We start from the raw sequence: 14,884 nt of genomic DNA, 5'->3' as shown, positions 1-14,884 counted from the left end.
AGTTTCGAATATTTAACAACCATCTGAAACTATTAAACAACAACCTTAATTGTGAGAAAAATCTGAGAAATTTGCTGCGTAGAAGAATCCGAGCAGAGGGAATTATTCTTTGGGTGGTCAACCGCATTTAAAACGAATCTTGCTTCAATTAACATAATTAAACTCCAAGTAACATCAACAAGAGTAAATTAAAAAGATTTTCGAAGCGAGGTACTGCAATCTACTTTAAATTTACAGCAATTCAAAACCAAAGCAGCTAAACTATTCTTAATAAAAATATACTTAATATTTTATGGAGGGTTCGCCTTCGGTTTTCAAATTTGATTGCGAATTTCGATTTCTGGAGACGTTTCCTCAATGCGACACCTACCGGAATTTCTTGCTTACCAATCCCAACCATGTTCGGTCAACACGACCAATCCTCGAAAAAAGCAATAATCAGAAGTCGTTTTTCGACGATGCGTAGGTTCGATATTGGCAATATGATAACGTTTAATTACAAGAATTGTTCAAAAAGACGCAAAAAATTAAAATGACTGCTAATAGCAGGTTTAGTGTTGAGTTTATGTCTACGATAAGCCCTCCCGGAGCCCATACTTACTCGCTTTTTTATAGTAAAAACCAGTTCACTGAAGAAAATCGGCCTAGATAAGGAAAATGATCATAAAACATTGTATAGTACTGATTAAAGCAACTATTTAATTGTAGAAAAAAAGATACATTAATTAGCAGAAAATACCACAACTAATATAAAATATCGGAGCACAAACTACAGAGGAAGTTTACACAATGAGATTTTTGTTAATGAACAAGAGACCTTTGAACGTACTATGCTTTCTGTTCTGTAGAACGAGATGAGTTTCTTGTAGCAGTAGAAGAAGCTTTCAGAAATTCCACAATAATTCTATTAACTAGTTATAACATACAAATCATTTTATAATTTTTGGTTGTAGCCAGTTAATTTTCTACGAGAATACAGCTTTCCATCCTCACGTAGGATCATTATGCATTCTATATTTTTTGGTACTACAGGTGTCACAGGTATAACTTTGCGAGGTCACTCGCAATAACTAGTCGGTTGCTAAGACTATAGCTGGGATTAAATAGCATTTAGATACCGAGATAAAACAGTCTGTAAGAACTCGACATCTCGCTGGAAAAGAAAAATGAAGCGGCTTTTTGATTCAATACATCTTAAAATGCCCATCTTTATAAGCAAGTGCTATGAACATTTGGTATTTCTAGTACTTAACTTTAACCGTCGACTTTGATCCGACAATAATCTTACTGCTATAGAGTCTAGGAAAGGTGCTGAACAACAAGGTGTAAAATTTATACAACGTAGCGTAAAGAAGTCAGACTACTGATTACTGCTTTACGAATCAGTGGGAGGTAAGTTTCGGTCAATCTTACCTAGAATGTTCGGTTGTTTTATATATGAAGAACCTCAAGCATTTACCTCCTGACTAATCAATCATCGTCGTAAGAAACGATAGAGGTGATTACATGATTTTCTGTATTCAGTATTATCAAAATCTATTTTTTGATGCATATTTTGCAATGTTAATACTACTTATATTAGTTTTAAACTGGATACTTGATGGAAATTACGCTTATACAGAGTAAATTTTCTTTTTAAACAAAATCAAGCGATGACTTGCTATTCAAATCTTGTATACGCCACATAAAACTATCCACTGAGATCGCCCTTGTACTCTATGTACAATATACAAATATTTGCATAATAAACATACGCTTACAAGTTAAGAAAAACATTTCCACGTCTTTCGTGGAAGCGGTATTTTACACCCTACAATGTAAAAATTGATTAAAATCGTATTCTCTAAGTCACTAATAGCACTATTTAACAGCGTAGAAACAGATAAAATAAACATAAAAACAATTTATAATACTATACCATTTAATCACTTTCATGAGACATGTTTTGGCTTGAAACATGCAATAAGTAACAATCCTTTTTTGAGGCACCAACAGCAGAGATCCGACGACTCATTGAAGATTTTTGAGTCACCGGCCAGAAAAGTTTGTTAGTTTATGCCAACAAAGACGATGATAACAATACTTGCGCAGATGATTGTATATGAATGATAATATAGCTAAGGAGCAATATAAGTCGTTACTAGGGCATTTACATATTATATTTCATACATGTGTTCGAGATATGCGGATGCGGAACTGAATCAATCAACCTTCAATTGCAATATTCGAATAACCTTAGACTAGATTTCTTATATAAAAACTTTCAGCAGCAGTTCTCGTAAAGGCGACATAATTACGATGGGTCTGGTGAAATATAAGTTAGTTGGAAATCTTCCTGACAGGCTATTATACATTGTGTCTTGACGTGAGGTACTTCAAATGGTGTACGAATTCTCGACAAAAGCGCCTTTCTTCCCGAGTAGTGGCCCCGATAAAAATGAATGCAGAGCAAACGTGGGTCGATGAACTGCGATATCGACAGCTAAGCGGTTTGCTACTCCTCAACAAGCCTGTTCTCCTGATGACACTTGACTACCCAAAGGGGGCTGCGCATTGAGGACGCACTACTGCTCCGCTCTTCTGCTTCCCACGAAACCACAAAATCAGCTGCGGCCGCATTGCGGGTTAAACTTCTGAAAGTAAGCATCCAGATTACTGATAAGTAGCAACGTCTATCTTACAGAATTAAGCGAATAATCCAAACAACAGTAGCACATCAAAAATGCACACGATGGTAATGAAACGGTCAGTTAGTTAAATATGAACTACTGAAGACGACTACATACAAAGCGTAGTAGATCAGTCTTTCGAGACCAAACAGGTATCATTCAATTCGCGTGTTATTAAGCAGTTATGTAAGCTGGTCCTTTTACGGTTCTATTTACCTCTTGTTCTGTATATAATGAGTAGCTAGGCCCATATATGTAACCTCATTTATGTATCGTCATACTGCGCACAAGAGCGCAAAAAGTGACTGACGTGACTTAACTAACCCGCAATGAGCTACAATGTACTTCACAAGAGTGTTTCTGTCCTCCTCGTTCTCAACATCGCTTTTTATGTAGAACGTTTTTCCACCGAAAAAACGTCCCAGATCGCCGCCATCCCATTCTGGTACGTCGTCGTCCTCGTCCATTGATTCGTCCAGGGATTCAGAATTTTTTGTTGTTTTCTGCTTTGAAGGTGAATCCACCTTTTGTAATTTAGTGCCATTTCTGCTACATTCACCGTCTTTACTAAGCGTGCTTTTACTTTTGACTCCAAACCGTTTCTTGCTCCTGGGTCGTTTTTTCCGACGACTATCGTCATCCACAAAGTCGTCTTCATCTAAGGCGATAGAAAATTGAGTTAAAAATTAGCCACATATAACGGAGTTAATCTGTATCTTGTGATTGTATTCTACAACATCATGAAAATGTATTCAATAATTCGCTAGTACTGGAAAAACTATGTCTTTTTGCATTTTATTCATTTTGGCGTAGGTTTTTGTATGCCACGCATCAGCGCTACCAGTTCCCAGAGCCGGCACAGTATTGAACATCTTTATGAAAATGCTACTACATTACTGCGTTACGCACAATTCTAGATTTACCTTCTTCACGATCTTCATAGTTATCGTCACCCTTCACTCGAAGTGATTCATTAAGTTCATCGTCCCTCTTTTCATGGCTCATGTCAATTTGTTCCTCCTTAGTAGGAATATAATCGCTGTCCCCGTCGTCTGTGGCCTCCTCTTCTTTATCGGCCTCAGAGTCGTCGTCAGCGGGGGTGTCGACGACGTCAAGTACCTTTATATATGAGCATATGACATACCTTTTCGTAATACGCACTTAGCATTACGAGTTTATGTTAGAAGCTACCATACTGGATACGACGGGAGATTACGGTACAGATTGTAGGAATGAATATGTCAAGTAATGTGTTAATTTGCTCTTTTGAGGAATATTTTAAAGGAACGTAGTGTACGTGTAAGTAACGTATGCATGTACAGTTTGGCCTGCACCAGAGACTAGTGAGGATTTCAGTTCAAGATACACATACTCGTGTCTTATCAAAGGGGTAAGAGATTATCACGTAAGATTTTTGAACGCATTTTTTAACATTCACTAACATAGTGGACACAGATTTAGCTATATTCATAGAATGAAACAAAATTAATTCAACGAATAATTTCAAAATTTAAGTTACAGTTTATATATATATGAAGCCACTGTCGTAGTCGATAGCGCGTAAACCTGCAACTGACGACCCAAACAATGATACGATGCAAACCTCTTATCGGTATCCAGAAATTAAAAAGCATTTTACCTCGTCTTACCTTAGCTTTCTGATTATTTAAAAAAAAATTACATCTTTATGCAATTTTCCTTAGGCGTCAACTTTATTGAACTTTTGGAAAAGATAAGTATCATTACCGCATCATTACATACCTTGTCTCGATACTTCCCGCATTTGAAATTTCTCCAAGCGATCTGCGCACCGGCCTGTTTACAAGCATCGATCCAATCGCGCGTAACAATTTTACCGCCAATGGCTGCTACCTGCGCCCATTTCGGCGTATTCGCAAATGCACAGATTAAGTGTGTGCATTCATCACTCCAGTCAGGCATGTATCTAGGCACACACATATAGCAAGCACAAAACATGTGTACACCCAGGTGTGACTGCGTGCGTATTATCAATGACAATAATTATAGTATAATGTTATATCTAACAAATTCTTACACCCAAGTGATTTGCATTACAAATTGCTTTTTCTAGTTTGAGAGAGTTGCACCAAACCATCTATTAGATTGTTGTCTTCAATTGTCTTCAATAATCATCCAGAAAGCTTTCTTGTAAGGCCTCAAAACGTATGTACTTTTTTTTATCCTATGCCAACAATGCGCACAAATATTGCTGCAGAGATTTTCACAAAAATAAAAGCAGTAGAATGTATTATCCCACTTAAAGCCTGGCGAACTGCTATGGTGCCGTTGACAAACTCACTGCCGTATAGTTTAACTTGAAGCTAAGATTCGCTGAAAGCTTTTGAAATATTCAGTATTGTACAGACTGGGACTGCTGTTCTATACAGAGTTAAACTCAGACAAAAATACTTTTCAAGTAGATATTGTGCTATTGACAGAAGAAAAAACGGTGTGTCTGTATTTGTAGTATATTACTATCATCATTTCTCGTAAAAAAATTACAGTGTACTGTCCCCAACATAAGCTTAAGGCTATCAGCCGTGGAAGTAATTTGGAGCACGTGTACCTTGTGTTCCTTGCGAAAGAAGTCAACGTGTATTTCTATGGGTTGTTCAAAAAGTGAATTAATCTAATAAAAGGAAAAAATAAAGAGAAAGCAATCAAAAACAACTAGACATTTAAACTTGAATTTCTCTTTACGTATTCCTAGCTCGCAAACCAAATTTTTCCCATTGCATGACTAAGATCCGTTAACTACGATATACCCACTATATTGACATAGGTTTGACGTTTTCTAGATAAGCTCGAAAATGTAATTCTTACTTCTATTTAATTGACACCTCTTTGTTTAATAGATTAGATGAACTTAAAAAGATACCTTTCTCCTGAAAAAAAAAAACCTAGGAATATTCAAGAGCAACTATTGCACACAAAATTGTTAAAAGTTTTTTATTATAAAAGAGGTTCTACATCGTGTTTCTGCAAAGATCATAATAATAATTAAACCTAATAACGTATATTCACAGCTTTTTAGGCTAGTGGCTCAAGTAAAGTTTTTTAAGCATAAGTTTTCGTTATTGCAAAAAGTTGTAAACACAGGCAACATTTTCCTCAAAAATCAATAAAACGATTTCAAATTACATTCATTTTATAGCGGAAAAAGACTTCATTTCTTGTTAGTCAATGGTATTCTCGGTAGCGTACTTCCTATAAGCCATCTTATATTTAAACCTACTTTTCCACGCATGACTTGTATTTTCCACTGTTCTATACTTGATTGTATAAACAATTAACCTAGCTTCAAGTAACAATTCTTGTGGATTCGTAGGATGCTCAGCCGGACTCTGAGCAAGTTTAAGATATTTTGTGCTGATTTTTGGCTGGTAAACCGAGAGACGCTGGATAACTCATATCGGTACATCAATCATAAAATAAGCAGAAAAAAAAATGCTATTTTTTCTTAGGCTAGCTATACGTACAAACATTAAAATATTTTGCGAACTTCTAGTTATTCTAAGAGTATGATTGGATTCAGCTAATACAAAACACCTGGGTCATAAGTGGTCTGGTCATTCTAAGAATGATTCAAAATTGTGATTCATGTATTGTTCTGTTAGCAGTTGTAATCATCCGCAAACAATGTTCAACAAATGATTCGGCCAGTTAAAACCTCGGTTGAAAAACTTATAGAAGCCATTTTATTTTTTCTCTACGGAAATTTTTTTCCTAGATAGGGAAATTTTTTTATAAACAGATATGAGACTGAAAAATAAGATTAGGATATTCACATTAAGGCACAACTACACATGTTTCCGTATGAATTACTAACAAAAAGCACCGTTTTTGTCACATGTAAAACCATAATATTTGTAGATTTTTATTTATCTATAAAAACAGTTTTATGTACAGCGTGCTCTAATGCAACATTTTGTCAGGCCCAGCGAAGACGTGGTGTGGGGTCCTTCATCAATGGTGAATGCCTTGACTACAAATCGTATCCTGATGCTGCTACCGACCAATAACTATTAGGCCACCATGACGAAATCTCAGTAATGATTTTGTAATGATAGTAAAACTTCAGCAAACATTTAACGTATCTCTCACTTTTCACTGAGATGTTCTTCCGGATTAACCTTTAATGCTATGAGTAAGACATGTATTTCTAGGTTAACGTAAAGAGCTGCTTTGGCCGAATAAAACATGCTAGAATTTCCCAAATTGATTAAGATTCATTCGAGTGGTTTAACCCCAGGTACATTAGATAAATGCATTACTATACCTTATGCTTTTCTTTAGGATTCTAAATTAGAGTGGATGTGTGGTACTTGGTTTGAAGAATAAAGGCATTAAGCACCTACGCCAATATAAACTTACTAAGCGCTAGTAATTTCTACAAACCGATATAACGGTTCCGTAGTGTCTTAACATGGTTGACATGCATAAATTACTGTCTTATTTGTCTTTACCTATGACAGGAAATCGTCCGTCAGGATATGTGCAGTTATGTATATGCAGCCAGTATTATCATATTTTTTTTCCAACCAAGTAGAAACGGTAATGAGCCAAACAAAACCAGCATTACGATATACACTGTGATATATTTTGGCTTGAACTAGAAATTAATTCGCCACATTTCTTTTCTTCTCCTTCCTCTTTGTCTTCTTATGGTTATTACTATTGTTATTTTTATGATTAATGGTAAATCACAGGTCAGAAATGTATAATGGCTGGTGGTAAAACGCGGCAGTGTTTCATAATAAAATGGAACAATAAAAAACTACCCAGGTTAACCCATTTTACCTTGTATATTAACCAAGGCAAAATTCAGTAATTATCAAGAGTAAATATTATAAATACGCAACCATGATCACAAAATGACCAAGGCCTCGCGTTGTTTATAAAAGAAAAACAGGGATTTGTTTATTGACGTAAGCATTTGGTATGCAGTGATATACCCCTTGAAATCACTCAATAATTATGCTGTTGGTAAAATCATTGTCGCCTTCTACAGATCACACTAAAGATGTTCTTTTTTCTTGTTTTTATCATATAAGCTACGTGAAACTTGCTTGCTTACTAGTGACACGATTGTGCCATGGCTCGATAGTGTAGAGTCGCAAAACCGGTGACTTCACAGTAGCTTACACATCATTACAATAGAGGTTATCAATACCTAGATAATTTAGTGTACATCTCTTTCACACTCATATATATATATATATATATATTTCCTATTATACTTCTTTCCCTATATTTCATAATTTAAGTCGCATGAACAAGTCTATTTTTAATGTTGTACTATTTATGTTTAGCAACGTCTGCATCGATTTGCATCAGTTTGCTGCCTAACTTGTACTAGCTTGTAGGTATCATTGTATTAGTGTCTACATCGGCCAGCAGCGGCATTTCCTATAAATATTTTCTTCAATATCGTTAACTGTCTATTTAACTATTCGCATAATCTCCATATAACGCATTCATCTCATTTTGTTTTCGCATACTCGTTGATCAATCAGTCCCAATACCTGCTGTGACTTGCATCGGAAAGACGCGGTCGTTTACTAACGTTCACATTAAAAGGCACTGGATGTAGATCAACGAAATCTTTAAGAATCACGCCACCTCGAAGAACAACATGGTTCAACTCCTCCGTCAGCTCGGCAGGATATTGGCGCAACAGCCTCGCCGCAAGACACCTTAAGGGCTCAACGGCTGTGACTAGCCGCTGTGGCCGACGAGTTAGACCGCAGCAACCAACTGCGTCCTGAAACGCCTTTTGCACCGCGTATGAATAGCCCGAACAGCTAAGTACCAATGCCGCTGGTGAGTTCCGGTCAGCACCTCGACCTGACCATCCACGAGCGCCAACATTGGCTCCGTCCTTGACAAGCTCGAGTAGCCAACGTTCTTCTGCTAGACCGTCGACACCCCACCTACCGGCCTGGTCCATCGTAAACGCAATTGCATATAAAGCTGCCGTCCGTTCCTCGTTGCTACGGAGAGTTGCTACTTGCGCCTCTGGGCTATCCTTGCCTGACAAGCCATTGAGAAGAAAACGTACGTGATTCACAAGATCCCATCGCCAAGCTCTTGGCACTTCCACGCGACATAGCGCAACGCAAGTTAATGCAAAATTTCGAAAAGTCAGATCCTTAGCTCGAGGATTCATTACAGGAACACACAACATTAGCGGGAAATTGGGTTTAACACAAAGTTCCCGAAGAATGCGAGACAACAATGCTGACGAGCCACAGAAGCTGGCCGCCATCTGCATGATAGCTAACCCGACTTCAATATCAATTGCATCGATACTACCAAATGCCTTCTCAATAATCAATATTGCGCTGAGGACATGTTCGTCGGTATCCTCCGCCTTGCCGTACCGATAGAGATCGTTAAATGAGTTAAGCACGCGAGCGCCAGCCAGAAATGGACATGACGTTACCCATTGCTTTTGTGGTATGCTGTTTTTTTCTCTCCGGAAAAGGCCCTTTAATAGGTATTGATTGCATTGCTGTGGTTGCGGGACACGATTTCGGGCCTCAGGTTTGATGGCCCAAAGTAATTCCATCGCTTCGACAACCCGCTCATGTTCAATGTCTGGTTGACTTATCAGTCGTTCAAACTCCGTTATATCCTGTCGAAGAGCTGCACTCTTTATTGGATCTAGTGCCACGTTTTCCGTTAGTCCTGTAGCCCCTCGCGAGATGAGTACATGAAGTCCACTCAGGCCACATCGTTCCTCTGCTGCTTTCTGAAGCACCGTTAAACCTTCATAATTCGTGACGTTTATGTTGGCTCCCCGCTGTAGCAAAAAATCGACAATATCAGTTACGGTCGTAAGCTTTTCTGGTTCAAGTTCACGGGTCGATCGATTTAATCGTTCCCAGGAGTGGCGAAATCGCATTGCGCACCCCAACAGTAAATCGAACGAATTTGCAGTCACATCCACTTCACATAAATCGCACAGCCTCTCAAGTTCTTGGCGCGAACAGTGTAGAACAAATGTGCCCAGACGAACAACTTCTTGAACAATCTGCTTGCGTACCGAGAGATTTGTGCTTTCGAGTAATCGAAGCATTTCTTGTCTCCCCTCCGGGTGTGCTCCCTGCTCTCTGTAGACGTTACGAATCTGTGTGAAGATATCCTCTTTGGGGCCATGTCCCACCCCGCTTCTAACCCAGGTCTGCTGGGTATGCATTTCCATGCCTTAAGACACGGATTAATTGTTTAGCATATATCGAAACACACTAGTATTTGCTATTGCTGCCTGCAAAAAGTACCGGCGGCACGCTCTATAAAGGATAGAGGTCTAATAATTTGCATTGGACTAAATACAAACAACGTAGCGCCATGACTTTTTTTTCTAAAATTATTTTATAGGCAGCGCAGGCTCTAGACAAAGAAATTGTGGAGCTGAACGAAAACTATGATTAGGAGATTAGTTTGGCACTTTACGTTACAAGATAAATACAAGATAAAAAAATTCATGTAGAATCTGATAAGTTAGTTACCAACAGCTTTTGTAGCTTTTTTTCGACATTTACACTAGAAATAATAGTAGAATTGTCACCATTCTTATACTTCAAATTATTGTTCAACCCTAATAACCACCAGGTGTTGACAAAGAACTTGCGCTCAGTGAGCAAAAGCATGCGCAGCAGACGACGCAGCCATCAAAAACAAATATTGCAGGGAGGTAATATTTAAAACAGAATACACCACTTCAATAACGGACAAAAATTATTGGTATATGTTATCTTCAAATCACACAGCAGAAGGGACAAACAAAATCATTGTTTACCTTCAATGCTATTTTCAACATAGTGCGATCCAGAGATAGTTGTTTTCATTGTGTTATGCTCATTTTTCGAATTTTGGCATAAAGTTGTTGGTTAAGCATTTTTCTCTTCTATAACTACGTATACATTCGAGTAATATGATTAAAGCTATCTAGTAAATATATTAAATATATTTATGAGAATATCTTGCAAATAAAGTAAAAAATGTTTGTCCTAAATTACGAACCACCTGATTCAATTGACTGAGCAAACAAGATTCATTTTAATATATTTCAACAATTAATATCCGAAATTAACACGTTCATGGTAGTTAATTCTACCAAACTGCTTCGGGCAGCTTTACGGAACAGTCAGTGCAGATTAGTCCAATAAAAAATAATGTTCTGCGTATTTACTTATTCAACAAAGCTACGGGTTCATACATGCCTCTTTAAATGTGAAGCCAATCAAAAAAAGGTTCTAAGATGTCATTCAGTGTTACTCTTTTACATATGTATGTGGAATTATATCTGACATATATTACTGAACTAAATAAATATTATATATATGATGAAATTCCATTAGGTCCATTGAATAAACAAAAATATACTGTTAAATATTAAATAAATGTTAAATCATAAGCTACTTAAAACAGTAAAAATTGTAGCGCGTGTTCTATTATTTTTCCTAATAACTAAATATGTTTGTGAATTGCTGTGGGATTGAACATGTGACCTTACTTGGCTCCCATAGACAGGGCCTGCATCCGAATTTGTGATCGAAGAGGATTTTGAAATCCACTGAGGGCGAAGGTAACACCTTGCATAATCTTCGATGGATCAGGCCTTTGCGCAGCTTTTTCCGTTTGACTTGATTTCTTGACTGAACCTGGCGCACTTTGACGTAACGTGCTAGGGTGTGCAGAGTCCGCCCGTGATGCGAAGGACTCTGCTTCACCTTCTCTCTGAAATGTGGCTTTCAATTAGTTTCGGCTATGTTAAATAAAAAAAAATGTATTGTTTACATATTTGTAATTGCTTAAAGGATATGCCCTTATAGTAAACTGATTGGGTCGCACTTACCTCAATTTCGTCATCGGATTCGACCTCCCGGCCGCGGTTTGGAGGTGCCAACTGTTTCGTCTCAGTATCTGTTGTTTTTGACGGTCCCGTTCCTTTTCTGCTTTGAGCTTCTTGTGTATTGCACATCAATGTGTCATTTTGACTCAAGCTTGTCTAGTAGAAGTTAAAAATAATAAAATATAGCCATGTAATGTCTGACGGTTTTATTAGGCACTATTAGTTCAACTCGAACGAAAATAAATAGAATAGCTCGTTTCGATAGAAGCGATCAAATTTAGTAAATGTTTTTGAACGAGCTTCGGAATGGATCCCCAGAGGTTACAATCATTAACGCTGCAAAAATTTTGTAGAAAGCTGAAGGCCGCCTAATATTATTAATCATTGATAGAACTTTAATAATGGGCATTGAAATTATTATGAAAAGGTTTTTCTTAATGTACAGTCAAATTACAAGGTATTTTCTATACCCTTTGATCGAAATTGTCCTGTTTATCTGTTTTGCCTGGTCCGTGAATTCGAATGAAGGTTATGCCGAACGGCTTTGTTTTATTGAACGGCTGGGAACATATTACCTTGATATACGACCATACTTTCGCGCACGCACTCTCAGCCACTGCAATTGAAATTGTGTTCGTTGAGAGAGAGGTGCATATAGTGTTATGGTTTTTTGCCAAATATTAAAAGTTTGATTTGGCTGTCGTCATTAATATGACGATCTGAATATAATCAGCAAATAATGTCAGCAAAAAGACGTTACCAACACCGTTCGACATGACGATCTCAAGCGGTTAACGGTCAACAGACAAATCATTCATTTTATTTGGTTTTCGTATATTTGCTTGAACTCTACCGAACAGGGCCGATCTAAACTAATAATAAAACAATCCGGTTGTATTCAATTGTATTCATTGTATTCAAACATCTTTTTGTTTCACCTTAGGACGACCTAAAGTGATATAAGTACTGAACCAAAAACAATTAGAATCAAATGTATCTACTTGTATCTCTCCATCCTGTAACTCTATAGAACTCAATATAAACTGCTTCTGAGTAAGGATGACTCACGTTTTGTGAACATTCGTACACGGGTGCGCTCTTCATCATTGCGAGCTTCCATAGGACTCATAAAAGATGAAGTAGGAAGTAAAACTACGAAGTCTTTGCCATTTGCTGATGCCAGAACCTCGATAAACGCACTGCCTTCATTGCCGATGTCAATACCTGGCTTAAACAAATAGATGATACAAATTATGTAAGTCTTTTTTCACTCATTTCACCTGTACTGGCATCGCTATGTGTGTAGTGATCGGGATAGTATGCGAGCCAATTATACTAATAAAATAGTGAACAATGCTCTTGTCGGGTCGGCAAAGACTAATTGGTTTTAGAATTTCTATTACTTTACTTACTACTTATATAGCTTATATAAGTAGTAAGTAAACTTATAGATATTAGATTGACCTAGGGTAAATTGTAATTCAGTAGAGTAAACGTCATTTTTTTCTGTAATTGCAATACGAAGTTTTCGGGCGGTAAGAGAGCTTAGGCAGACAGTCGTTATGCATGTCTTGAACCCTATACGACACCAACTGCGACAATGTCAGTTACGCCATTGAAATCACTAGAAGATATTTACCTCTGATCACAGCTGGTTTCTCGAGTTTTATTATAACAAACGCTTTGCCTTCACCTGCCCTTAGGGTCTGCCATTTTTTATACCTATCACTGGTGATTAGGTTTGAAGCTGGGAATGCCTGTGAAAATCATATACAAAATACACAGACAGCTAAATAATATATTCTCTCGTGACACGTAACTGCAATATGGTTAAAATATACGTTAAGCAGATCAAGGCGTTTCTGTTCCGCTGCGCACATGAAAGGAACCGTTTATGCCATGAGTACCTAGCAGAATGTGTTAATGCGTACTTTAGTTGAACAAACGACTCATCCAACAACAGAAAGAAGTTAATTACTAGGGAACGCAATGAGTCTTAGAGAGCCTATGGACCGTTACTATACATCGCTAAAGCTTATTCCTGCCCAGCCATAATATATCGTTGCCATCTATTATAGACCAGTTCTGTATAATATCCAACATAAAGAACTCACAACGCCTACTTGTTCATTAAGGGCTAATACTTGCGTACCCGAGATTAAACGTTGGTAAACCGGCTCAATAGGTAACTTAATAAAATTCATCCTTGCTTGATAGAATTTTAAAAAATTTGAGAATTTGTTAAAATTAATTTCAACGTCTCAAAGGTTCATATTTAAAATTGGCACAACTTTTATTGACATATATATGGCCATTTATATATATATATATTTATATGGAATATTTAAATTTAATAATACAAATAAAGCATATAATAATAAGATTAATTAAGCTATGATGCCTAGTTTCCTACAGATATCTATAAGTAAAAGATATCAATTAATTATAAAGCGGACATCTAAATTCATTGGTAAATTTTCGCATATTTAGTGCTGTATAATTCTGTATGCAATTTTACCATATTATGTTTAGCGCGCTCGTTCTTAAATTAAATTACATACTTTTCCTGCTTAATGGTCTTAAATATTATACTTAGCACAGTCTATTACTGTCTTAACCTATAATCACACGTCTCTACTGTTCAGTGTTTATTATGCACTATTAACTAGAATAAAACTCTTAACACACTCCGATACATGTATACAATCGAGTTTTGCTGTAGTTTTTCATCGACACAGAGGGAACAAGCACGATTATCGGGTGCTGGTGTAGTCGAGATAACAGCATGCCAGCCAACCTCATAGTCGGAGCAGTCCTCTTTGAAGAACAATAAGCAAAGTACACAAAAACTCCAAGTAGTTGTTCTCAGTATCTGTGTAATATATTGCATAAAGTGTTTGTTTGGCGCCAGAATACCGTGACGCTCTAAGTGAATTTATTCAGGCATGTTTAATACGTTGAAAGCGTCAACGCTTCTGAAGCCAGCGACTTACCTTGGCCTCACTTGAAAAGCTGACCACTTTCTGAAACTTTATCGAAGCCATTTTAAAGCAGATACAGCACCACTTTTTTACTACAACGGCGATGAAACACAAATGTTTTGTCCGTACTTTACTGTTATGTGGAACGAGTTGCTCGGCCTCTATGGAGCTCCGAACTTTGTCGTCATAAAGGTCGCGTTATTGCACCCGGAAGTTCAGTCATCCCAGCGCTTTCGACAGAGCTACCCATGAACAAAATAGCTTTTGGTGCACGTTTGTAAAGTCGAAGGTCTACAAAGCTTTATTGGCACTCTTTCGTGTTTAGTTGTAGTCAAATATGATACTCATGCAGC

General features: G+C 37.3%; 1 protein-coding gene across 6 annotated transcripts; it reads right to left on the bottom strand.

Annotated features, from left to right (window-relative positions):
• Positions 1-1,898: 1,898 nt before the first annotated feature.
• Positions 1,899-14,679, bottom strand: LOC111246972 (DNA repair protein XRCC1-like). 6 transcript variants are annotated; one of them, XM_022797442.2, is made up of 10 exons: positions 14,544-14,679; positions 13,190-13,307; positions 12,619-12,774; positions 12,021-12,166; positions 11,554-11,706; positions 11,212-11,435; positions 4,431-4,614; positions 3,593-3,788; positions 2,994-3,327; positions 1,899-2,633 (listed from the first exon to the last, which is right to left on the bottom strand). In XM_022797442.2, exons 1-10 carry the CDS (start codon positions 14,592-14,594, stop codon positions 2,495-2,497), a joined length of 1,701 nt encoding a protein of 566 aa, XP_022653177.1. In that variant the 5' UTR covers positions 14,595-14,679; the 3' UTR covers positions 1,899-2,494. The 6 variants fall into 6 exon arrangements, with proteins under 6 accessions (XP_022653177.1, XP_086840626.1, XP_022653179.1 ...); XM_086984500.1 differs by having other exon boundaries at positions 12,126-12,166; XM_022797444.2 differs by lacking the exon at positions 14,544-14,679 and adding an exon at positions 14,069-14,209.
• Positions 14,680-14,884: the final 205 nt, after the last annotated feature.

This window comes from Varroa destructor, unplaced genomic scaffold (assembly GCF_002443255.2).
Source record: "Varroa destructor unplaced genomic scaffold, Vdes_3.0 BEIS01000003.1, whole genome shotgun sequence".
Classification (NCBI taxonomy): domain Eukaryota; kingdom Metazoa; phylum Arthropoda; class Arachnida; order Mesostigmata; family Varroidae; genus Varroa; species Varroa destructor.
This window is presented reverse-complemented; position numbering and strand designations above follow the sequence as displayed.

Excerpts from the sequence above, each read along its gene's own strand:
- LOC111246972 (XM_022797439.2), bottom strand. Across the intron at positions 9,900-11,211 it reads GCCCTGTCTATGGGAGCCAA|GCATGGAAATGCATACCCAG; the intron begins GTAAGGTCACAT and ends CCGTGTCTTAAG.